This window comes from Ictidomys tridecemlineatus, chromosome 11, assembly GCF_052094955.1.
Source record: "Ictidomys tridecemlineatus isolate mIctTri1 chromosome 11, mIctTri1.hap1, whole genome shotgun sequence".
Taxonomy (NCBI): domain Eukaryota; kingdom Metazoa; phylum Chordata; class Mammalia; order Rodentia; family Sciuridae; genus Ictidomys; species Ictidomys tridecemlineatus.
Window position 1 is genome coordinate 40714114 of NC_135487.1, and position 24311 is coordinate 40738424.

Genomic DNA, 24311 nt, shown 5'->3' on the forward strand with positions numbered 1-24311 from the left:
TATACAAATAAAATTAAAAAAAAAAATACCTTGCAATGACTCTTCACTGTGCTCAGGATCAAGACCAGGTTTAGAGAGGTCCTTGATTATCTCGTCTGTCTAGCTCAATCTATTGCTATGTTTTTTTATGCTGTATTTCAAGTCTACAATTCACAGTTCCCTACCTCCTTGCCTCTAGTCCTTTAGCCTACTGTTCCCATTGCCTAGGATACTGCTCCCTGTATTTCAACAGACTTTCCCTTTTCCTCTCCCTCCAGGTTCAAGCTTGGCTTACTTCTTCCTGGAATTAGGGATTTATATTAATAACAATATCTCTCTCCTTAGACTCTGAGCATCTGGAGTCAGGCACTGGGCCTTACTGCAACCCTATCACCTAGTGTAGGGCCTGGTACTCAGGCTCTCAACTTGTTGCATGGTTAACTGTGGATCTACAATAATGTCTGGGCAAAATCACTGCCTTGATGTGGTAGTAAGGGTAACCAGAAACCTCTAGATCACTATCCCCAATGTGATCCCTGAAAACTCAAGTCCACGTAAGTTAAAATGGAGTTATTTTATGAATTTTAAAAATCCAAACTAGGTGTGGTGGCACAGGCCTGTAATCTTGGTGACTAGGGAGGCTGAAGCAGGAGGATCTTAAGTTCAAGGCCAGCCTTAGCAACTTAGTGAGGCCTAAAGCAATTTAGTGAGACCCTGTCTCAAACAGTAAAAAGGGCTAGAAGTAGTTCAGTGGTTAAGCACCCCTGGGTTCAATCCCTGTTCCGCTCCCCCTGCAGAGAATAAATTAAATCCTGATAGAAGCAGTTCACTTCTCTAAGATAAAGCCTGACAAGCAACAAAAGGTAAATTGCTGGTTTTTGGCTGAAATACCAAAGCAAATTTCTATGCTCAGATTCCCTGATGAAGGAGGCACTGCCAAGAATCTGAGATAAGACTGATAAGCCTGATAATCTGGTAATTCCTGATTTACCAAAATGTATCATAAGAGTGCCTAGGAAGTTCTGTGAAAAGATGTGCAAGGGCTGGGGTTGTAGCTCAGTAGTAGAACGCTTGTCTCGCAGGCATGAGGCCCTGGGTTCGATCCTCAGCATCACATAAAAATAAATAAAAATGAAGATATTGTGTTCGTCTTCAACTTAAAAAAAAAAAAAAAAAGATGTGTAACCTGGGCCTACATCATTCTAGGTAATCACCTGAATTAGTATGTCTCTTGGATTACAGACCTGAACCTAGACTCAAGGGCCTGGAGAATTTGCTTAGGCCAGAGACAAGATTATCAGGAAGATGCATCCTGTGTGGCAGAGAGGACAACGCCTCATAGTAAGAAGGAGCTGTGTAAAATTGCACCTGTCAAAGGGCAAAACTGTTATTTCAGAAGGGGCCTGGAGTTTATTGCTTCAGTTGAGACTCTCAAGATCAGAAACATTTTTATGCTGTATACATTTGGGGGCATTTGTTATATTTTTGTGGTGCTGGAGACTGAACCCAGGGCCTTGTGCATGTGAGGCAAGCACTCTACCTACCAACTGAGCTATATCCCCAGCTCGAAATTTTTTAAGTGAAACCAATATTAAAAATGTCAGTTTTAAAAATTTTTATTGGTTATTTTTAGTTATATATGATAGTAGAATCCATTTTTACATAATTATAAAAGCATGGAATATACCTTGTTCTAATCCAGACCCAGTGCTTCTCCTTCCCCTTTTTCTCCCCACTCCCTTTTATTGATCTTTCTGCCACTTACCCATAGGTATTTTTTAATTACTAATTTTGTGTGGGTATATACGATGGTGAAGATTCTCAGTCTGGTTTAATCATGCCAAAAGTAAAAGGAGACAAATATCTAAGTGGTTAATAATGATCAGGAATGTTTTCACACACAATGAATCATCTCTTACAAACCAGAGTAGAAATAGTTTGATTAAACTTGGATACTTTCTGCTGTGTTGGGGACTGAACCCAGGGCCTCAACCATGCTGAGCAATCACTCTACCACTGAGCTACAGCCCCAATCTTGGATCAACATTTTCAAGAGGGAAGTGGAAGAATATGGGACAATTGTATAGTGGTTTCTCCCTATATAGCTATTTCTTCGTATTGCTTTGTTTTTATAAGGGAGGTCTTTCTTAACAGTGGGCTCTCTGACTTCTGTATATTTTTCCCCTTAGTTTGCTTTACTGGGTGCTTTACAATTAAACCCATGTCTGATTAAGAAATATAAGTATACACTATGGATGGGAGAGATGACAACTTGGCTGCTTTAAAAAAAATTTTTTTAATAGTAACTCAAAAACTATTCCCTGTTTTCTCACAAAAATAAGGAATGTTTTCTTGGCAATGACAAGTTAGCAATCCCTCCTCTCTTCTTCATCTGGATGTATTCAAAACTTTCCAGCCCTCTATCTTCCAAATCTAGACAAACTATTTAAAAAATCAAGGCCTACATTTTGTGACCAAAAGTCTTACTTGATAAGCTGCTTAACTGTATTCTGACTCAGAGAAATCTAAAGACTAGGTTGTAGGGTGAGTGTGTGACTCACTCTGGTCAAACGGCACCACTGTAACTGTCAGTCATGCTCTGATTAAGCAAAGCACTGGTTCGCAAAATTATTCCACATTTTGTGGTGTAACTATACTGAATCAGATTTGGATTCTGACATATTGTTATATCTGATAGCACTCCTATTTTTACATTTGTATTACTGTAGGTAAAGGAATAGTAATATTAATTTTTGTCAAGTGAAATTTACACCTAATTCTGTACTACAAGAGTATAACTCTTAGTGTCAAAATGAAAATTTTTCTCTGAAAATATTGTTACCTTATACTTGACACTATCTGATGGAGAACAGATAGTTCTCTGGAAAGACTAACAAAAACATACAGCCCGGGCAAAATGACGTTAAATGTACTGCTGAGAGGCTCATTTCTGCTTCAACCCTGGCTACCTATTTACACAGCAGTAGACATGGAACACCTAATAATTCTTTTCTGGGTTAGGTGAGGGCAGGAGGGAAGACCAAGCAAATCAGATACTCAAATTTCAGCATATAATTATTCAAATAAAATTTTAATAATTTCAGTTCAATACAACTGAAAATGTAGTGTCATTAAACAGTATTTTCTGCTAAATTTCAAATTACAGGTTTGTGGGTCATTTTTGAGCAGAAGCATCCTACTAGGTATTCAGTTTTTTAGCTAAGAGAACTGACAGTATTGTGGCAGGAGGTGGGGAAGAACAATGATCAGCTCGTAGAATTTGGTAAGAAAGAAAAGAAAAATTCAATGCAGTTAACAAAGTAGCTACAGACATTAGTAAAATAAAAACACAACCCCAAACATCCATGTCTTAAATTACTAGGAAAAAAATACAGGTAAAGTTACAGCAAATACAGTCTTCACAGATTTGGGTAACTTTATTTGCATTTATAGTGATTTCTTAAGGCTAAGTCCAATGAAACCATTTTAAAAAGCTCTAGAAGAATGGAAATTTAAGTGTCTATGACACTTTTTAAAACAAAGCTTAAATTTCTGAATGAGCAAGATTCACTTTTGTAGGTAGAGGCCCTGCTTCTTCATGATCTTCAGTTTTAGATCTAACAACCACGAGAGAAGAAGCTGGATATCTGCTTAGCTTTTGTTCATTCACAAATTCCAAGTCACCATAGATACTCAGCTTCTGCAAGAGAAAAATCAGCACACATAAGGAATTTGATCACTGGGAACTTCTCCAAGTAAGTGATTTTGGCCATGAAAATCTAAGTAATTTCTCTAACATTACATAAAATGTAAAATTATTTTTATAATGAACAAAGGAGAAAATCCCCCAAAAGAGGTAGAGTATTTATACTACAATATTCTAAAACAGGAAATAAAAACAGTAATATGTATCAAAAATCACTTATACTGAAAAAAAAAGGGCAACACAAAATTCTAGATACAATGAGTGACTTTCCTTCTTTTTTTAAATATGTAGTTTATAAATTTCTAAAATATTACAATACTTTTATAATAAAAAAATGTACTTAAAATTATTACCTAGGCGAAGTATGGTTTCACCTACAGAGTTAAAGCCTAAAAGTAATATATCCAAATGGATTTTTTCCATACATTTTTTGGAAAATGTATCTTCTTAGAGAAGTACAGCCTCTTTTACAGTACAGCACATTCTCTGTTTTCCTTAACACTTTATACAACTATTATTGTGCCACTTAAACTAAACACCTTATCAGCCATAGTAAGATGGTATACAGTGAAAAATACAGGAGTTAATCTAAGGACATAAACTTCATTCCAGCATCAACACTTTCATAGTTATGCATCTCAGAAAGGTCACCTAGACTCTGTAAGCCTGTTTATTCATCTATAAAATGGAATGATAAAACCTGCTGTAGAATATTGCTGGACACTGTACTGACATACAAAATATATGAAAATACTTTGCGAGTTATAAGAACTACTTAAATGTTAGTTATTAACACTATCCTAGTCTACTTTCTAGGTACCTGTGTCTACTCAACCATGCCAATGACTTACTATTAGATTTTTATTTTAATTTCCCTCTTTTCTTCTTTTCTCTCTTTCTATGGTGCTTTGGAGACAGAAGAAAACTCCAGTTTATTTCAGTTGGATCTGATGTCAAAAACCATTACCTTATAGTTATATAAATAACTGTCTTTCCTTGAATGCTAAGTTGAATCATCAAATTACAGCATTTTTTTATATTTAGATTTTTTAATGTAAATTTTTCTATTTATATATGACAGCAAAATGCATTACAATTCTTATTATATATATATAGAGCACAATTTTTCATATCTCTGGTTATATACATAGTATAATCACACCAATTCACATCTTCATACATTTACTTTGGATAATAATGATCATCACATTCTACCATCATTAATTATCCCATATCCCCTCCCTTCCCCTTCAACCCCTCTGCCCTATCTAGGGTTCATCTAATCCTCCCATAGTCCTGCTCCCTACCCCACTATAAATCAGCCTTATTTGTTTTTTTGGGATCAGCTTACTTCACTTAGCTTATCTTCTCTATCTCCATCCATTTACCTGCAAATGCCATGATTTTATTCTCTTTTACTGCTGAGTAATATTCCATTGTGTATTTAGGCCACACTGTTTTTTTAATCCATTCATCTATCTAGGTTGGTTCCATAGTTTAGCTACTGTAAATTGTGCTGCTATAAACATTGATGTGGCTGTGTCCCTGTAGTATGCTATTTTTAAGTCTTTAGGGTATAGACCGAGGAGAGGGACAGCTGGGTCAAATGGTGGTTCCATTCCCAATTTTCCAAGAAATCTCCATACTGCTTTCCATATTGGCTGCACCAATTTGCAGTCCCACTAGCAGTGTATGAGTGTTCCTTTTCCCCCACATCCTTGCCAATACTTATTGTTGTTTGTATGCATAATGGCTGCCATTCTGACTGGAGTGAGATGAAATCTTAAAGAGTGGTTTTAATTTGCATTTCTCTAATTGCTATTGATGATGAACATTTTTTCATGTATTTGTTGACTGATTGTACATCATCTGAGAAGTGTCTCTTCAGGTCTTTGACCATTTTATTGATTGGGTTATTTGTTTTAAATTACAGCATTTTCCCCAAACAAAAATTCTTTACCTTGGCAGTTATGTTTCCTGGGTCAGTTTAATTACTAAGGAAGTCACAATAGTATTTGCTCTCTCGGGGTTACTACAGAACACAACTCAGAATCAATCAGCCTAGTTTTACTGCTTCTAAAGCAATAATTACTCCTTAACATTTGTGGCAATTAATTTAAAATTTTAAGTGGTTCTACAAGTCATCTCTATGCCAGCTTAGAAACTGAATGCTAATAGTTCTTTTCAGTCTCAGAGAACTGGGAAGAGAAACTTTGCTCAAGGCAATCACATTAAGGACACCACAGTAGTTAGCATCATAGAAAACCAGGAACAATGATTCTTGTGTTTTTTCATATGTGCCAACCTCAACCAGATTAAAACCACCAAATCTTCTCACATTCTGTTAGTAGAGAGGCCTTGTTTTTTTTGGTTAAACAAATAAAGCACTTAAAATGGTTTCACATGGTTCAGTCTTAAAATGGCCCAAGGGTAAGAATTAAATTTACCTCAGAGGGAACATACTGCTCTACAGCTGTAGCAACAGCTGCACAACAAATCCAGAGCAACACCATCACCGAAAGGACAAGAGTCATGGTTAAAATCCACCCAGAGTTACTGGAAAAAAAAAAAATCTACAATTGGTCATATTAAAATTTGGTAAAATAAAAAACAAAAAGTCTCTTAACATAATTAAAGGCAAGCTGCTTGCCTTATATACTTACCTGGTTAATATAATTAAGACTTTGTGTACTATCTAAAAGTATTTTTAAAACATGCTAATAGAAGGAAACATTATAATAGCAACTAGTGTATTAGGGTGATATGATGTCCTTTCCTCCATTTCTAAAGTTTCTATAGCATGGCTACATAACTTTCATAATAATAATGATGATGATAATAATAAAATCAAACCCATTGACTTTTCAATAAATACATAAAATTAAACTACTTTATTGTTAATAATACTTTCTAGGGCAAATAAGTGTCCTATAAATTGAATTAGGTAAATTAAAAAATGATCATTTGTTTTATAAACAGATTCACAACTGGCTTCCAAAATTCAGCTTACCTATAACAATTCAAATATTTAACTGCTACAATTTACTTATTCTTGAATTTAAAAGAACTCATCTGAGGCACCTTGTAACCATTATGATATATCATAATAAAGAGACAGTTATATTTTCATTTTGATTAAAAAATCTTTAGGCAGAGATAAGTTATGAGAATCAGTTACTATAGAATTTTTTTTTTCATAATTGACTTATTAAAACTCAAAAAACCGGGCCTGTAATCCCAGCAGCTCAAACTCAGCAAGACCCTGTCTCAAAATAAAATAGAAAAAGGGTTGGGAATGTGGCCCAAAGGTTAAGTACCCTTGGGTTCAATCTCCAGTACCTAAAACAAAATGAAACAAAAAGATTCAAAGAACAGGAAAAAAAAAATCAAGCTTTTTTTTTTTTTTTTTAATGTTTAAGAATCTAATTCTGGGCCTGGGGTTATAGTTCCGTGGTACAGCACTTGCCTACCATGCATGAGGCCCCAGGTTTGATCCCAGCACTATGGAGGGGAAAACAAAGAAAGAAAGAAAAGAATCTCATTCTGAAAAACTATATACTATTGGCTGCCAAGCTGTGCATCAGTCCACTGGTCCCTGACAAGACGTAGCAGCAGAGTGGTAGAGCTGTAGAGCAGGCCTAAGCACAGGTAGACAGCATGGGGTTGGGCACAAGGAACCAACCACATGGTGGGCCTGAGGTACAGACCAACACCCCAGGTGAGCCAATGATTACTGACCTGTCATCCCACCAGAGCTCAGCACTGCCCAGTGGACACCAGCTCCACACAGCACTGCAGCTCCAGACCCTACCCCCACCCCCACTGAGCATGTGTGACTTGTGAGAAAATAGAAGTCAACCCTGAATGGGATTCAGGGCTAACCAATATCATTAGTACTTTTCCAAACTCTTAAGTAGCATAATTTTGAATCAATAGTACTTTTCCAAACCCCGATTAGTATGAATTTGGACCAATAGTGTTGACCCAAGTGCTATATAAACCCCTAGACTAGTACACTTAGGTGGCAACTCTCTTTCGTCCCTTCTCAACTTGTGGGAGTTGTTCCTATTTCTATTCTTCAATAAATCCTACATGTCTAAATCTTACACTCATTCATCCTGGCCTATGGATTTCATTCTTCCATTCATAAGACAAGAACCCAGAAAGAAGAAACTGATGGTGAGCTGCTGGGGTCTGCTACAACACTGGAAGGCATGGCCATTAAGAGCTGCAACACTTTTCCACTGCAGAGGCCTGTAGCTTGTGCAGACCTCACCTTCCAGAGAAAGTGGAGAAACTTGGGTATCAATATGGTAGTCTAATTTTTCACATTTCTGCTCATCAGATCCTACCTAATAAATATCTATACTTACCAACATAACTCATTCACTTAATGGTTTGTCCAAGTCTTGGACATATCAAAGAAATATTATACCCAGACACTGTCTCCCAGCAAAAGAGGCGGATTTTGGAGAATGTACTGTATTCTTTTTTTTTTTTTCACACACAAAGACACTTTATTAGTTTCTTCTACAAGAGACAATTAACATCAAACTTTTAACAGAAATGTCAGGTCATTGGAGAGGCCAAACAGATTCCAGGAAGAAAGATGAAAATTAAATACTTAAATCCCCAAAGTATTCACATGCAAAGTCTGAGCTTCCCCAACCATCTAAACAGCCTTATTCAACACCCTCAGAAGTCTGAGATCTTGAAGCAGCTGAACTCTAGTTAAAGCTGCAAGGTTCACAAAATCATTAAGGAAGCCAGAATGAGACAATGCAGTTAAGAAATCCCAGCAGTTAATCTCAATCTGTCTTCTCCCAATTTACAATAAACCCTCATTTACATGATGTGGGATGTAGAAAGCTATACTGGAGCAAGCTGGGTCTTCTGCTGAATTTGTCATGAAATACTAAGGGAAACAAGGGGTAGGGTTGATTTTATTTTTAAAAAAGCCTCAAGTTATTCTATTATAAAGGAACATGACTGAATAGGTAGGAAACAGATTCCCCATTATGAGTTCTCCTGATGGCTTCCGCAAGGATCATAGAGATGTCAATCACCTGTATTTTAGAGCAATGCTTCATCTTGTCCTCCTGAGGTATGGTATTGGTGACCACTACTGCTTCAAAACATGCATTATTGATTCGAGAAATGGCTGGGCCAGAAAAGATTCCATGAGTCAAGATAGCATAAACTCTGGTCGCTCCAGCTGAGAGAAGTTTGTCAGCGGCATGACAAATTGTGCCACATGTGTCAGCCATGTCATCCACAAGAATAGCGACTCGATCCTTCACATCTCCCACTAGCACCATGCGGTCCACTTCATTAGCCTTCTTCCGTTCTTTGTGAATCAAGGCAAAGTCCACATTCAACCGGTCTGCAATGGAGGTCACTCTCTTGGCTCCACCAGCATCAGGTGACACAATAGTGCAGTTCCTCCACTCAGAGATATTCTCCCTAATCCACTTCAGGACAGCTGGCTCTGCATACAAATTGTCCACTGGGATATCAAAAAAGCCCTGAATTTGAGAAGCATGTAGATCCATGGTGATAATATGATCTGCACCAGCTACAGACAGCATATTTGCAACAAGCTTAGCTGAGATTGGTGCTCGGCTCTTATCCTTCTTATCCTGCCGGGCATAAGGGAAACATGGGATGACTGCAGTAACCCGGCTGGCTGAAGCAATCTTGCAGGCATTAATCATGATCAAAAGCTCCATTAGATTGTCGTTGATTTCACCACAACCACTTTGAACGATGTAGACATCTTCTCCACGTACACTTTCACCAATTTCCACACAGGTCTCCTGGTTGCTGAATTTCTTAGTCACCACCTTGCCTAGCTCCAGGCCCAGGCGGTCAGCAATTTTCTGGGATAAGTCCTGATGAGAGCTGCCGCTGAAGATTTTGATATTCGGCATCTTGAACAATTATCCTAGGCGCTCGTCGCTCAACGATCACTGCTGCTGCGGAGACCAGAACCGAAGTCTGCCCAAATACTTAATACCGACCGCTTTGCGCTGCTACTCCGCCATCTTACATTCCCGCCCGGCGCGCGGCTCTAAATTACCCAGAGCTGGGGAGGCGGGATCAGCGGGGGAAGTCCACACCCACTCGTTTCCGTTTGGCGGAGCGGGATGAGCGGCAGAGACCTCGCTGCGCTGCGGCTACACTTCTCTTCTACTATATTCTATTATATTGGCTGGAGGGCAAAAACCGGGGTGAGGCTAATAGCCCCACCCCTTGGTAGCTTTGCGGTTGAGAATATACTATATTAAAAAGCAGGGAACTTTCCTGTTATGCCTTAAAGCATTCCAATTTAAAAAGATAAGATATATTTTTAATGGAAAAAACACCTACTTTTCTCTATATGATCCAGCCCTACTCTGAGAACTACGGAATCTATTTCTATGAATGAGGATATACCTGATAACTGGATTGCACTAGCAACTTATTAAGACAGAAAACTGGGGCCCAGCCAGGCATGGTGGCACAAACCTAATAATCCCAGCTACTCAGGAGACTGAGGCAGGAGGACCCCAAGATTGAAGCCAGCCATGGCAACCTTGTGAGACCCTTTTTCAAAATAAAGTAAAAAGGTTAGGGATATAGATCAGTGGTAAAGTGCTTGCATAGCACATGTGAGGCTCTAGGATCCATCTCTAAAACTGGGGAAAAAAGAGAAGAAAAGAAAACCAGGGCTAATCTTAGAGTTCATCTTCTTCCCCAACCTCAGTAACAAAGAAATCCCTACATCATAAAGAGTCTCAACTATCTCTGTTATCTCCTGTTCTGCTTATCAACAGCCCTAGTTCAGGCCTGGTAATTTCTTGCTGACTTACCAAAGCTCTCCAGCCTGATCCTTTAATTTATCCTTCACATAGAGGCTTCTTCCTGAAAATTACATTTGATTATTTTGCCACTTCTGTCTGGTTCTTATCTGCCTATTTTGGTCAAATTTATGACAGTCCTGGACTTCCATAAACAGTAATGTACTTCATACATTTAATAGGAAGACAGTTTATCGGAAAAAAACTTGAGTTCAGGGCCAACCTCAGCAACTGAGTGAGATCCTGTCTCAAACTAAAAAATAAAAAAGGTTGGGAGGTAGCTCAGTAGAGTAAAGCACCCCAGGGATCAATCTCCATTACCCCCACCCCCCTGCAAAAATGCCAGGTAATGTACTATTGAGAATCAATTATAATTTTAGATTAGGCAATTATTTAAGTTTCTACAAATTTAAAACTGCAAAATAGATAATAAACCGAAAACCAAAAACAACCTAAATAAATGCAAGAGAAAAACTGTCTTTTTCTTTTTTGCACAAGTCAAAAAGCAGGTTTATAAATGAAAGGAAGAAGAAATTTAAAGTTAAACCCTCATTTCTCACATAGTCTTTAAACATTTTGTTTAGAAAGGTATTAATTTAAAGTTCCATATAACATTATTAATATGTGATAAAACCTGCTAAGAAACTGTAGGAAGCACACAGTTTGAACAATTGTAGCATTACATTTGAGACGGAACAGCCCATTACAGAGTACACATTGTGAAACAGACCTGTTAAGACTTGTATAGAAGTGCTTGGTCTGGTATCTGACACAGAAGAAAACAATCAGTAAATGACATAGCCCACTGTGACACAACTCCCCCGCCCCCAACCTCTGTGGGGAAGGCAGCAAAGAAGATGAGAAGACTCATATTAGAATGCCTTGGAGGAGTGCAAGCATGTACACTTTGATAAAATCCTCTTCTTACCCTTAGAAAGCTCAACAGTCCTTCCTAAGAAAGAATAAGGTACCCTTTACTCCTGTCTCCTGTTTTCCTTGTCACACTTAAAAATCCCTGGCTTAGAGATGACATTCCATAGTGTATGATACAAAGCCTTTTTTTTTTAAAGAGAGAGAGAGAGAATTTTTTAATATTTATTTTTTAGTTTTCAGTGGACACAACATCTTTGTTTGTATTGGTGCTGAGGATCGAACCCAGGCAGCACGCATGCCAGGAGAGCGCGCTACTGCTTGAGCCACATCCCCAGCCCAAGCCTTTCTTATAGTCTTTATCTGTCTCCTCTAGCCTCATATCTGGCCATTCACATAAAAACAAAAAAAAAATCAGATCCCAAAACCATTCAGACATATTTTAAATTAGAACTTCATTTAAATATCTAGAGAAGCACATTTTTTAGCATTAATCAAGGAATCCTAACAAGAATGCTCTTACACTGTGGAAAATAAAATAATATGCTTGGATTTTACTAAAGTAACATGGGAGAGGAGGAGTTAGGAAGAGGCTGGTCAAGGGGTACACAGTTATAGTAAGTACTGGCATTTTATTGCATAGAGTTAATGATAATGTATTATACATTTTAAAATTGCTAGAACAGAGGGTTTTGAATGTTTCACCACAAAGAAATGATAAAGATTTGAGGTGGTATGCTAATTACTGATTTGATTATTATGCAATGTATACATACATCAAAATATCACTTTGTACCTCATAAATTTGTACAACTATTTATCAATTAAAAGATAGAACATTTAATTTATCTTCTGTACACAAAAAGAGGCATACATACAGAGAGAGGCATCTTAAAAAGCCATCGCTTTCTCCATCCTCAAGATAGTTCCTGTGTGCTTGTGCACTTCTCATTTGTAGATCTGCTGAAATAATAGTACAAATTTATTACATCCTATATTCTAAAAGCTAGTCTCATATGTACCTCTAGATATACTCACTGCACAGATATTCAACACTTTTTATACGTGTAATCTTAACACATTTTACATGCTTGCAAGTTCCTTTAGTACATCAAAAACCAAATGGATATTCTACCACATAAAAGGTTTTCTGTCTTATTTTCAAATTCTTATTGACATTGATGCTGTTTAATTACATGTAGGCTTGAATGACAGAATTTGGTTTATTCTAGCCTAATTAAAAGATGGTCTTGTGGATGTTATGTGCTATAATTGTCCACAGTTCCTATCTGCCAATATAATCAGAAGTTAATTAAATCAGCATCTAAAATAAGGTCATTTATTTATTTGTACTAGGGATTAAATCAAGGGGTGCTCTGCCATTGAGCTACATCGTCAACCCTTTTTATACTTTATTTTATAATAAAGAAAGATTCTCACTAAGTTGCTCAGGCTGGCCTTGAATTTGTGATCCCCCTGCCTCAGACTCTTGAATACCTGGAACTATAGGAATGTGCCTGGCTTGGTAGTCTGTAAAATTTAAAAAGGAAGCTGTGTTTTAATTTGATGTCTTATGATCCTATGAGTTGAAATTCATTTTTTTTAAATTTATTTTTTAGTTTTAGTTGGACACAATACCTTTATTTTATTTATTTATTTTTATGTAGTGCTCAGGATCGAACCCAGGGCCTTGCATGTGCTAGGCAAGCACTCTACCACAACCCCAGTCCCAAAATTAACTTCTAATATGAAAATAAAACTAAAACTATATGGGCTGGGGTTGTAGCTCAGTGGTAGGGTGCTTGCCTAGCATGTGTGAGGCCCTGGATTTGAGCATTAGCAACACACAAAAATAAATAAAATAAAGGTATTGTGTCCAATTACAACTAAAAAAAAATTATATAAATAGAATAAGGAACTCATACTTTGAAGATAGTTAGTTCTAATATTTTGTTAATTCGTTGGGAAATACCAGAATATTTCAGTAGTTCACACTCAAAAAATGAAACAACCTAAATGTTTTAAAAATAGGGGTTCACAAGTGTGGTCCCCAAGATGACAGCATCAGCAAAATATAGAACTTGTAGAAACTCAAATTCTCTAATCCTCTCCCAGACCTAATAAATTAGAAATATGCAAGTGGAAAGTCAACCCTACTATAACCAGATTTGACTACTAATGTTTTTATCCAAGCCATTTAAAATAAAACTTACAGGACATTTTGCTTAGAGATGATTCTCTCAAATTCGTAGGTTCCTGCTCCAACTGTGGTGCATACTGAATTTCTGGCTTAGACTAAAATGATAATGAAAACAGTTAAGTCATTTAAACTTTTTTTCCATAGCAAGTTCTATAACATATTATCTCTATAAACACTTCAGCTGAGAAAATGCAACAGAAGTCTGGTATAAAAAATAAAACATATTAATTATAATATGTTTAATTGCATTTCCTGACATTAGATCTAGTGCTTTGCAAAGAAACAGATTTCTGAAATCATCAACTATTTAGGCAGTTTAATTTTCTGACCAAATAAAGTGAGCCAGAGAGAGAGCAAGAGGCAAATTATGCATTAAACACTAGAACCAGGCTGGGGATGTGGCTCAAGCAGTAGCGTGCTCGCCTGCCATGCGTGCGGCCCAGGTTCGATCCTCAGCACCACATACCAACAATGATGTTGTGTCCGCCGAGAACTAAAAAATAAATATTAAAAATTCTCTCTCTCTCTTAAAAAAAATAAATAAATAAAAATAAACACTAGAACCTGAAAAATAATTTCTAACTCTAGTTGATCAGGAATAACTCAGCTGACAAAAACTTTTGGTTAAACACATATTTATTTTTTTCTTTTCTAAGTTTTAACAATTCATAAACTGTAGGCAAATACTCCATATTTTTCATCTTTTATATAGCTCTAATTCTCTGAAATGGGGTTCCTCTATCCTATTTACAGTCAAATTGACACAAATTCTACAGAGAACAGCTAATCTCACATCTAATGAGGAACAAGTGAGAGCTCCATTCTCAAGTGCTTTAATGGCATTACATAGCTTAAGAACACAGAATCTGCTCATGAACTAATTATTTCAGTGCTGGGGATTGAATCCAGGGCCTCACACATCCTGGGCGAATGCTCTACCACTGAGCCCCATCCTCAGCCCTATTAATTTTCTATTTTGAGACATAAGTCTCCCTAAATTGCCAAGGATGGTCTCAAATTTGCAATCTTCCTGCCTCAGCCTTTCAAGTTGCTGGGATTATAAGCATGTACCACTATGCCCATAAATATAAAGTCAGAAAATTTCTATGTTTTACTTACCACCTTATTAGGTACAGGGGACCCAAGCTTAGGATCAAAACGACACACTAGCCATTCAGTAAACCGCTTAAATGGCAATAATTAAAAGGTATACCATATTATCTAAGAGGAAGACAGTGTCACAACATAATTTATTGACTGGCAAATTTGAGGAATTTTCGGAATTAAATGGAAGACAGCATGGTAATGTGGTATACTTGCCTTGGAGCTAAAGTACCCTGCATTTGAAGCCTAATCCCGTCACTTAACTGGCAACATGACCTTAAACAAACTAAACTCACAGTTGCCTCATCAATAAAATAGAGATAATATGGGGGCTGGGGATGTGGCTCAAGCAGTAGCACGCTTGCCTGGCATGCGTGCGGCCCGGGTTCGATCCTCAGCACCACATACAAACAAAGATGTTGTGTCCGCCGAGAACTAAAAAATAAATATTAAAAAAAAAATATATAGAGATAATATAACCTCATAAAGTTGTTTGAAGATGTGAGATAATATAGTTAACTTCCATATATCATCCATGGGTTTCACTTTTTTGGATTCTGCAATCATGGATTCAACCAATCATGGATCAAAAATATTTGGAAAAAATGTGTACTGAAAATGTACAGATTTTTTTCCTGTTGTCATTGAATGATGCAGTATGACAACTATTTACATTGTCTTATACTGCGTTAGATATTATAAGTAACCTAGAGATGATTTAAAGTGTAGTAATGCACTGTTCAACAACAGTCTGCATATTTGATGGTGGTCCCATGACTGTAGCATGTAGTCGTGTTTTAGCCATTCTAGTTTAAGTACTCACTGTGAGGTTTCCACAACAAAGAATTTGCCTGATCATGTATTTTTCAGACTGTGTCCCATTATTAAGTGACACATGACACATTATTAAGTACATGAGAGGGTTGTGTAGGCTACATGCAAATACTGCACCATTTTATATAAAGGTCTAGAGCATCTTAAAATTTTAGTATCCATAGAAGTTACTGGAACAAATCCCTCATAGACAACTCAGGAATAAACAAATCCCCCATAGTTAACTCAGGGATAATTACATATATAAAATGCCTAGTGTAACTGAATTTTCTAGGAACTGCAGCTATTATCAATTCACATGGTAAATGAGAGGAAAAGTTATCTCTAATAAAAAAATGTTTTTCCACAAGTTCTCTTAAAAGAATTATGAGAAAAAGCATTTTTTATTATAAACAACTAAATATTATGTCATATTACTTTCCTCTAATATCTGTATGCTATCTGCCACTGTTTACATGCAAAATATATTAATTATTCTTATTTCCAATATCTAAAGATTTCATTTTTATCAATTTAACTACCAAAAATTTTAGATGACTCAAAGTTCCAATTAGATAAGAACAAAAAGGCTTTAGATAGGGCTTCAAGGAGCACAAGAAAGGGCAAATTATACAGTGTTCTGATGTCCCCTATTTTTATGAAGGCCAAATAAGTATTATTTGATGACATGTATTTGTAAGTGACTGAGTGTATGGTTATATGCCAAGACATTCTTTAAGAACAATACATTTACTGTTGTTATTTAGATGGATTTACTGTTGTTATTTATTTTTATTTATTTTTTAAGAGAGAGTGAGAGAGGGAGAGAGAGAGAGAGAGAGAGAGAGAGAATTTTTAATATTTATTTTTTAGTTCTCGGCGGACACAACATCTTTGTTGGTATGTGGTGCTGAGGATCGAACCCGGGCCGCACGCATGCCAGGCGCGCTACCGCTTGAGCCACATCCCCGGCCCTACTGTTGTTATTTAGATGGATCTATGAAACATGGTTGTTACCTGGAATATAACTATTTTTCCATCATCAGCTTGAAGATAAAAAGTCCATGAAGAGGTTATGAAGCTCTGTGCAGAGTCCATCACGTCACTCCAGAATGACCTCACGAGAGTTAGAGGGAACAGGAGATGCATTTTTGGCATCAGGGACATGAGCTAAACAAACAAAAAATTTAAATAATGAGAAATACATTATATATGTATGTTCAAGAGTCCTCAAATCCTTACTGGGATATGGAATAAATAATTACACAATTTCACCATAATCATTAGCATTAAACTTTTAGATACCTATGCAAATTAATTAATGGCAAAGCCTAAAATTCCAGGCTTCTTTAATTGCACTAAACACATAAGCTATTTGTCCCCTCTAACACAATAGCAGGCTTTTGAGTCAGATCCAAAAATATGGACTTTTAAGATTTGATTAAATACAGACTAATAAGGTCTTCAGAGGTAGAATGAGAGGGGACAAATCATACCATTCTCATCTTTAATGCTTTCATGTAGAATAAATCATGCTATTACGAACATTAATAAAAATAAGGAAAAAAATCAACTAAAAGAATATATGCATAACACGTGAGATATCTGGTAACAGAATAGGGTGAGGAGATTATTTTAGGGTTAAGTATATGTAGTAGGTGCTCCTGACAGATTTAACATAATTGGTAACACCTCCTATCTAATTCTGACTTATTTAGCAGCACTGGGCTTCTTAGTGTGAAATAACACTAAGGCATTATGGGATATTTAGAGCAGTTTTTTAGAATCAGAAGATCTATATTCAGGATCCAATTTTCCCATTTAATAGTTGAGAACTCTTTCAATGATTCACTGAATAAGCATTTTATTGAGGTTATAAATTCAAACAGACTGGGGATCATGTGTGGATTTAATCATCAATGCATATCTATGTTTTATCTGCATAATCTATATAAAACAGAGGTTCAACCCGGGTTGATACGTATATAATTGAGAGGGGTAGTTTGTATGTATAAACAGTGAGTATATATACATACAAATTAGGGTGAGGGGTAAATAAAAAGGTTTCTTAAAGAAATGACACTTGTCTACAGTCAAGGATTCACTAGGTACATGGGAAGTAGAAGGAACGGACATGAAATAGCATGTCATAACTTGAGAACTGTTTAGTATGTACACAATAAGCAGAAAAGGAACTTAAAACACTTGAAATGTTTAATGGCTCTTAAACAGTTAAAAATATGCTTAACACTGGTTAAGAGAAATACAAATTAAAATTACAATAGATTGCCAAGGGCTGGGGAGAGGACGGAAGGAGAGTGACTGCTAATGGGTATGAGATTTCTTTTGAGAGTAATGAAATATTTTGGAATTAGATGATGATGATGTTTGCATAACTTTGTGAATATATTAAATATCACTGAATTATACACTTTAAAGGGTAGGTTTTTCATAATGTGTTGCTCTTTTTCTCAAAATTAAAAATGCACATACCTCTTAACTCAGCAATTCTATACCTATGATTTTAGTCTACAGGTATATTCACAAATGTGCACAATACAGAATACCATTTATAAAATAAAAAGATTTTTTAAAAAACCCCATTTACAAATAAGGGATTGCTTACGTAAATGATACACCTATATGGAATATTATATAGTGGAAAAATGAGTACAAGCTCTTCATTTATACTTGTATCTACATAAAATAAATATGTATATTTCTTTACATGCATAAAATTCCTCCATATTGATAACCTTGGCTACAAAATGGAGGAAAATTGAGTGTTTGACACAGAAAACTTTTCACAAATGGGGAGTAGAAGAATAGCAACATATATTTCCTATGTAAAAATTAATAAAATTAAGAACTATTCCTCTAGTATGTTTGTAGTATAGAGTATGAGGAGTAGGGAACTTTAAGAGATGACACTGGAGAGGTAATCAGGAGCTAGACTGTGATAATCATTTGAAATTATACCTATATGTATTTGGGAACTACTGAATTATGTAAGACAGGAGAATGACATAATATTTGCACTTAGAAAAAACAAATATCTAGACCCAGTTAAAGTGGAAAAACTGTGAAAAGTAATTTAGCCAATACTGATAAGAAACAATGATTAGCTGACTTAAGGTAATGGCAAGTGGGATGCAAAAAAAGGACTCAGATACTAATTTCTCTTATGCTCAGTTTTTTCACATGTAAAATTGGATATCTCTACCGAACATAAGAAACAAAATGAAAATATAGAAGTAAATGTAATTTTTAACAGAAAAGCATTGTTTAGAAGTCATTCAACTGACTTCCATTTGTAAATATAATTTGTTTGATGAAAACTAAATGTAAAATACAATACTTAAAATAGGATCAAGTGAGTAATAAGCACTTCAACCAATACAAGTCAGAACTATGGAGCAAGCAATTTTGAAAGGCAATATGGTTTCATACTTGTTCTTGTCTCAATTCAGCAAATGGCAGCTGATTCTGGCAACCAAGATGGCAAGCATATTGCTCATCAGATTGCGAATATGCTTCTGTACATGCTGAAAGAGAAAAACAGTCAAATTTAAAAAGAGACGGGGGATGAAAAGAGAATGGATAGGAAGAGGAAAAAAAAGGATTTGGCATTTTATAAAGAAATTTCTTATACTTAATAAGTATTTCATCAACATGAATTTCCAAATTTGATAACAGTAGGAAATGTAATATTTTAATAGAACTCCATATTATCTCCCTTCCACAAGTCAAATGTTTCATGTAATAATCTATTAATTACACATCCAGGTTCTGGCTATATGATGGCAATCATATAGGGGAAAAGCATGAACTGGTGTCCTGAGGATTCATTCAAAGTCTTAGTTCCATCATTTGTTGTAACAAGATGAAGTGTTTAACCTATGATCATTGATTTCTAAAAATCTAAAATAGAAATACCACTGCCTACCTCAGGCTGATGAAATAATAAGTGATTTATATAAGTATTTGAGATTACTGTTAATAAACGAATCACTTAGTTGAGAAACAAGGGTATCAGAACGGCAAGGGAAAAATAAAATAAATCAATTAGTTTACTGCCCTAAATTCTAAGAAATGTGAACTAGAAAATGTTGTCTAGCAGGTGACTCTAAAATTAAAATTAAACTGGCCCTTTACCAGACATATTCTCTCCATTTTGTTCATTGAAGCCATTTTTTTCTTGTGATATAACATTTCATCAATATAATAATTGTGTTTTTCTTCTCAATTCAGTGATGAATTTGTAAATTCAGAGGTGCTAGATATTAAGCTGAACAGCATTAAGCAAATATAAAGATGGCCAATTAGAAGACTGAGCCATAAAAATAACATTACAATAACACAGAAGACTGGATATGAGCCTTGGCGTGGTGATAGGTGATATTCTACACTGAATAAACTGTACTGATTAGGGAAATTCCATTACACTTATTTATAAATGTCCACTGAGCCCTGATTATAGACTTATTTTATTTATTTATTTATTTTTAAAAAAATATTTATTTTTTTAGTTGTAGTTGGACACAATACCTTTATTCTATTTACTTATTTTTATGTGGTGCTGAGAGCCCCTATAGATTTATTTTATTAAAAACAACTCTTCTAGCCTGACTCAGGAGCTGGGGTTGTGGCTCAAGTGGTAGAGCGTTTGCCTAGCATGTGTGAGGCACTGGGTTCAATTCTTAGCACCACATATAAACAAATGAATAAAGGTCCATCAATAACTAATAAAAATTTTTTAAAAAAGACGGAATCAGTAAAAGCCTTCAAGTTAAGTCAACCAACTTGTGATTCAAAGGCTTATTAGGAAAATTATACCACCTCTGAAAAGGTAATGATGAATTACAGGTAGGGTAATTACTGCTGCATTTGTCTAAACAGAATATTTAAACAAAGGTGTTCGATCCATAGTACAAAATAAATAATGTCTCAACAAACAGATGAAATTTAAAGCCCATGAAATTTCTAGAAACACCCTTAAAACTCTAAATTCATAATAACTACAATACGTTGGATGACCAGTTTAAACAGTATGTCATTTTTTAAGGAAAATGCATAAAAACATAACACAAAGAAAACACCAATGTTCTATATAGCTTCTTACCAGATTCACATTCCAATTTGGTCCGATTTAAATCAATTCCATCATCCACAAACTGACAAATTGAAAACAGCCTGCAACCTCTTTGACAAGCATACAACTCCTCTTCCTAGGGAGATCAAGAATAGGGAGGATTACCAAAAAGTAAGATTTTTTTTTCTCAGGTAAAAAAAGGTCAAGAAGAAAGTAAAGTTAGTAGGATTTATTTTAAACCATCAATGACTTTTATAACTGAAAGAAAAAAAAAATGAAAGGAGCCAAGTAACACCCAACATTTGTACAACATAAAGAAGTTTAATTCTTAATTTTAAAAGGGATACCAAGAAAAACGTCTAGTAGCTAAAACTATCATCCTTTTTCCATATTCTGTGGTCACAATTTGTGGGGAAAAAAATTGAAAATAAAAATGACAGTGACATAATCAGAAACCTAACAAAGAGAGAAAGAAGTAAGCAGTACCCTACGACCAAAGGTGTGCTTCTGCCACATAGTGTTTAAATCTTAGGATTATAGTGACTAGCTTCAGGTGGCAAATGGGTCACAAAGGCCTACCAATAAAGTGAGGTATACATGTATAAAAATGCTATGTAAAAGAATTGCTTAAGTTTGGATTACTTTAACTGCAAACACAAACAAGAGCAGAGTGACATACAGAAAAAGCTGCTGCAATAGTTGGACCTGAATCAAACCATTTAAGGAAGTAACAGCACAAGTTACTTTACCTGTCAAAATCTCAGCTTTCTCATTACAAAAGGAGACAACAGCTATTATCTCCAAACTCCTCAATACTTCTAGAATACAGCTATTCCTAGCACAGTGCCTGAGACATAGAATGTACTTAACAAATGGTAATATTAAACATAATAGATTTTAAAAATAAGAAACAATAATTACAAGTATCACTGTACACGTGTGGGAACTCAAAATAGGATGGACGTATGGTTCTTCATTACTGAAAAATAGTAATTGCTTAATAATACTAACAACAGTGTTTTCAACAGTTTTTTTTTTTTCTATGATAAATACATATAGTTTTCAAAACAGACTAGTGCATACGGGGAAGCCCCTTCAACTTACTGTGTGGTCCACTGTGTACAAACTGGCAGGCACCTAATAAGGAAACAGCATGTGCATATACCAGTTAGCAACTAATGGAATACAATGGTATGCATTTCTTTCCAGCAGAAGAATTAGTAAAATTAATGCAGCAGCAACAATACATAAGAGATGGCTGCAGATCTAATATCAAATAAGTTTTATTATACAACCTCAAAGGTTTTTGGACCTCAGTTCTAGTTGCATTTATTAAGCTCTTGTATGTGCCAGTTAAAAGTATCAGACCAGAAGAGGCTATGTGAGCTTATAAATTCATCTAATTTCTTATAACACACACTGCTTTTTCTTGAATGGCAAAGATAATAATTTGCTGAAAGGCCAATAAGAAATCAGTGAAATAAATACATTATATACTTGTAATGCAATTTTATTAATAGGTGACAGCACAGGGCAACAGTTTGATGACTGAATTCTTATTCCACTACTTCTCTGTCATAGGACCTTCGGTAAGTCACTTAACCTTTCCTGGTTTTAATTTTAAAACACTACTTTGCAGGACTTTTGTGAGACTTAGAGAATACAGTAACATAAATTCCCCATCATACAGGTTAACAGATAGTAGAGAGTCAATAAATTTTAAGTCCAGGATATTTAGGGAGCCATAAGATTTAGGGTTCCTGGTAAGAATTCTTTAATGAATGAATAAACATGACTTATCAATAAAACACTAACTGTTAGAAAACAGTGGCTATTTAAAAAACGGATAGGTTCCCAGTATGTATATCCTTTCAAATTATTTATTTTCCCAGCATTCTGCCCCATACTACATATTTGCTAGGAAAATCTCAAAAAAGAAAACAAACATTAGAACAATACAAAGTAAGTCTTGACCTAATTCTAGGCCAAATCAATATTAATGAATTTCTTCTTAGTAGCCTCTTAATGATGTGAAATTTGTTTGTAAGAAGATAATAGTGTAGTTAGGGGCAGTATTCATTGACTTAAGTCTGGAAGTCTTAATTTCTCATTTCTCTCAATTAATATCTTGCACTCTGAACGTTTTAGAATAATCTCATCTTCTATGCTTTTTTAAAAATTGATAATCCTCATGCAATTAAGTAAACAAGCACAGAAAGTAACAGTATTTGGAACTTTTTCAAAGACCTGAAAACACTTCCCAATATGGAACATCGTAAATGTCACTGGAATTGTCTTCATAGCCACTCTGTAGTTGAAGAATGCAAAGGCGGCAAGCCACATCGGTTAAGCAAATAGCATTCAAGAGATGAAGGGAAATTGAGGGAAAAGAGAGTCCAGCAACATCAGCAAAAGCACTTATAAAGTAAAGTGTGTGTGTGGGAATATACCCAAATTATATATGGGGAAGGTGTGGGGAGAGATGCCAAGCAATTTAGAATGTTGAGTAAACAGAGTTCTTAAAAGGCCGAAAAACAACTTGAGAAGTGGGACGAAATTAAAGGAAAGGCAGGAGCTAGGGGCTAAGGATAAGGGGCAGGGTGCAGGAAGTGAGAGTAGGGTGGCCCTCTCTTAAACTGTGAACACCCTTCCGAGGACAGTCTAATCTTTACCACCCAACAGATTCCATCTTCCGCACACTGAGTAGTTTGTTGGTTTTTGTTTTCGAAGGCAGAAACCTAACTGGTGCTTCTCTAAGACATTCCAGGTCTTATCGGCAATATGCCAACACAGGCGGAAGCCCTTTCTGGAGTCTCAAGACTCCTGGGGCTGCTTAACACTTTTCTGACTATAGTGAAATAAATTGTTTACTTGTCTGACTCCCCACTCTGCACTCCTGAACCACAGAGGCGCTCAATAAACATGGGTGTCAGTCTTCCGCGGCCTCGTGCATCGGCGTCTCCCTCCCCACCCCCCTTGCGCTCCTTGCAGGCAAGGACCCGCAGTCATCACCCGCATCCTCCTCCTTCGCCAGTGTTCGACTCTGCTGCCGCTCGTCAAGCACCCACAGGAAAGCGACCGCGTCCTTCTCATCGTGGGGGCCCCCAGCCTATCACCGAGTAATGCAGCACAAACTTCCGGTAATGAAAAGCACCAACGGGGTGCAGGCGGGGTTAAGGAGGAAAACAGGGGCTACACGGGCAGATCGCGGCTCTAGGGCGGATTCACCACTAGGGTCCCAGAGCCGACACTGGTGTGGGGAGCCGAAATAGGCGGCCTGGGAAAGGTGGAAGCCCGGTTTGGACGGGCCCTACCTTGGGGTAGGTGTGCAAGGGGTAGGTCAACTGGCAGGCCCGGTGGCAGGACGCCGTATCACCCAAGACCGAGTCAAACGCTTCAGCCGCGGCGGTCCCCGAACCTCCGGCCAGGGCCATGGTCAGCAACAGCAGCGGCGGGAGCCCCAGTTGAGCCCGAACCCAGAGGCTCGCCTTCGGCGCCGCCATTTTGTTCCCCTCTGTCAGAGCAGCTCCTCTTGTTGCTGTTTTCTTTTCAGGGTTTCTCCTCCTTCCGGGCCAGCCCCTTTCCCGCCCCGCCGGCCGCAGCTTCCGCCTCAGCCGTGGCCTCGGCTCCGCCTGAGTCTACCCGAAATTGCCGCCGCGGGCCCCACCTCCGGGATTAGGAACCTCTAGGCCGGCGTGGGGAGGTGGG

The 24311-nt window shown here is 36.7% G+C and overlaps 3 protein-coding genes across 10 annotated transcripts in view; 1 reads left to right on the forward strand and 2 right to left on the reverse strand.

Moving 5' to 3' along the window:
• Positions 1 to 3051: 3051 nt before the first annotated feature.
• On the reverse strand, positions 3052 to 24305 carry Tmem59 (transmembrane protein 59). 5 transcript variants are annotated; one of them, XM_078026304.1, is made up of 9 exons: positions 23918 to 24302; positions 21708 to 21740; positions 20634 to 20739; positions 18962 to 19056; positions 16529 to 16681; positions 13608 to 13689; positions 12273 to 12354; positions 6133 to 6241; positions 3052 to 3679 (listed from the first exon to the last, which is right to left on the reverse strand). In XM_078026304.1, exons 1-9 carry the CDS (start codon positions 24104 to 24106, stop codon positions 3524 to 3526), a joined length of 1005 nt encoding a protein of 334 aa, XP_077882430.1. In that variant the 5' UTR covers positions 24107 to 24302; the 3' UTR covers positions 3052 to 3523. The 5 variants fall into 5 exon arrangements, with proteins under 5 accessions (XP_077882430.1, XP_077882429.1, XP_077882432.1 ...); XM_078026303.1 differs by having other exon boundaries at positions 12273 to 12357; XM_078026307.1 differs by having other exon boundaries at positions 3589 to 4591; positions 12273 to 12357; positions 23918 to 24305.
• Positions 8611 to 11018, reverse strand: LOC101960776 (ribose-phosphate pyrophosphokinase 1). Its single transcript, XM_040288711.2, has one exon. It carries the CDS (start codon positions 9613 to 9615, stop codon positions 8659 to 8661), a length of 957 nt encoding a protein of 318 aa, XP_040144645.2. The 5' UTR covers positions 9616 to 11018; the 3' UTR covers positions 8611 to 8658.
• Tceanc2 (transcription elongation factor A N-terminal and central domain containing 2) overlaps positions 23579 to 24311 on the forward strand; it is a 37806-nt gene continuing 37073 nt past the window's right edge. Inside the window, exon 1 of one of the 4 annotated variants that reach the window (XM_078026309.1) lies at positions 23579 to 23743. In XM_078026309.1, coding sequence (XP_077882435.1) covers positions 23726 to 23743 — 18 coding nt within the window. In that variant the 5' untranslated portion in view covers positions 23579 to 23725. The remainder of the gene's footprint in view (positions 23744 to 24311) is intronic. The other 3 variants (XM_021726829.3, XR_013427791.1, XM_040288718.2) reach the window with 3 other exon arrangements.

Bases quoted from the DNA above. Each gene is read 5' to 3' on its own strand.
- LOC101960776 (XM_040288711.2), bottom strand. From the start codon at position 9,615: ATGCCGAATATCAAAATCTTCAGCGGCAGCTCTCATCAGGACTTATCC.
- Tmem59 (XM_078026303.1), bottom strand. From the start codon at position 24,106: ATGGCGGCGCCGAAGGCGAGCCTCTGGGTTCGGGCTCAACTGGGGCTC. The intron at 13,690-16,528 runs GTAACAACCATG...TTATCATTTTAG, and splicing joins GAAAAATAGTTATATTCCAG to TCTAAGCCAGAAATTCAGTA. The intron at 12,358-13,607 runs GTAAGTTTTATT...CTATTATTTCAG, and splicing joins ATCTCTAAGCAAAATGTCCT to CAGATCTACAAATGAGAAGT.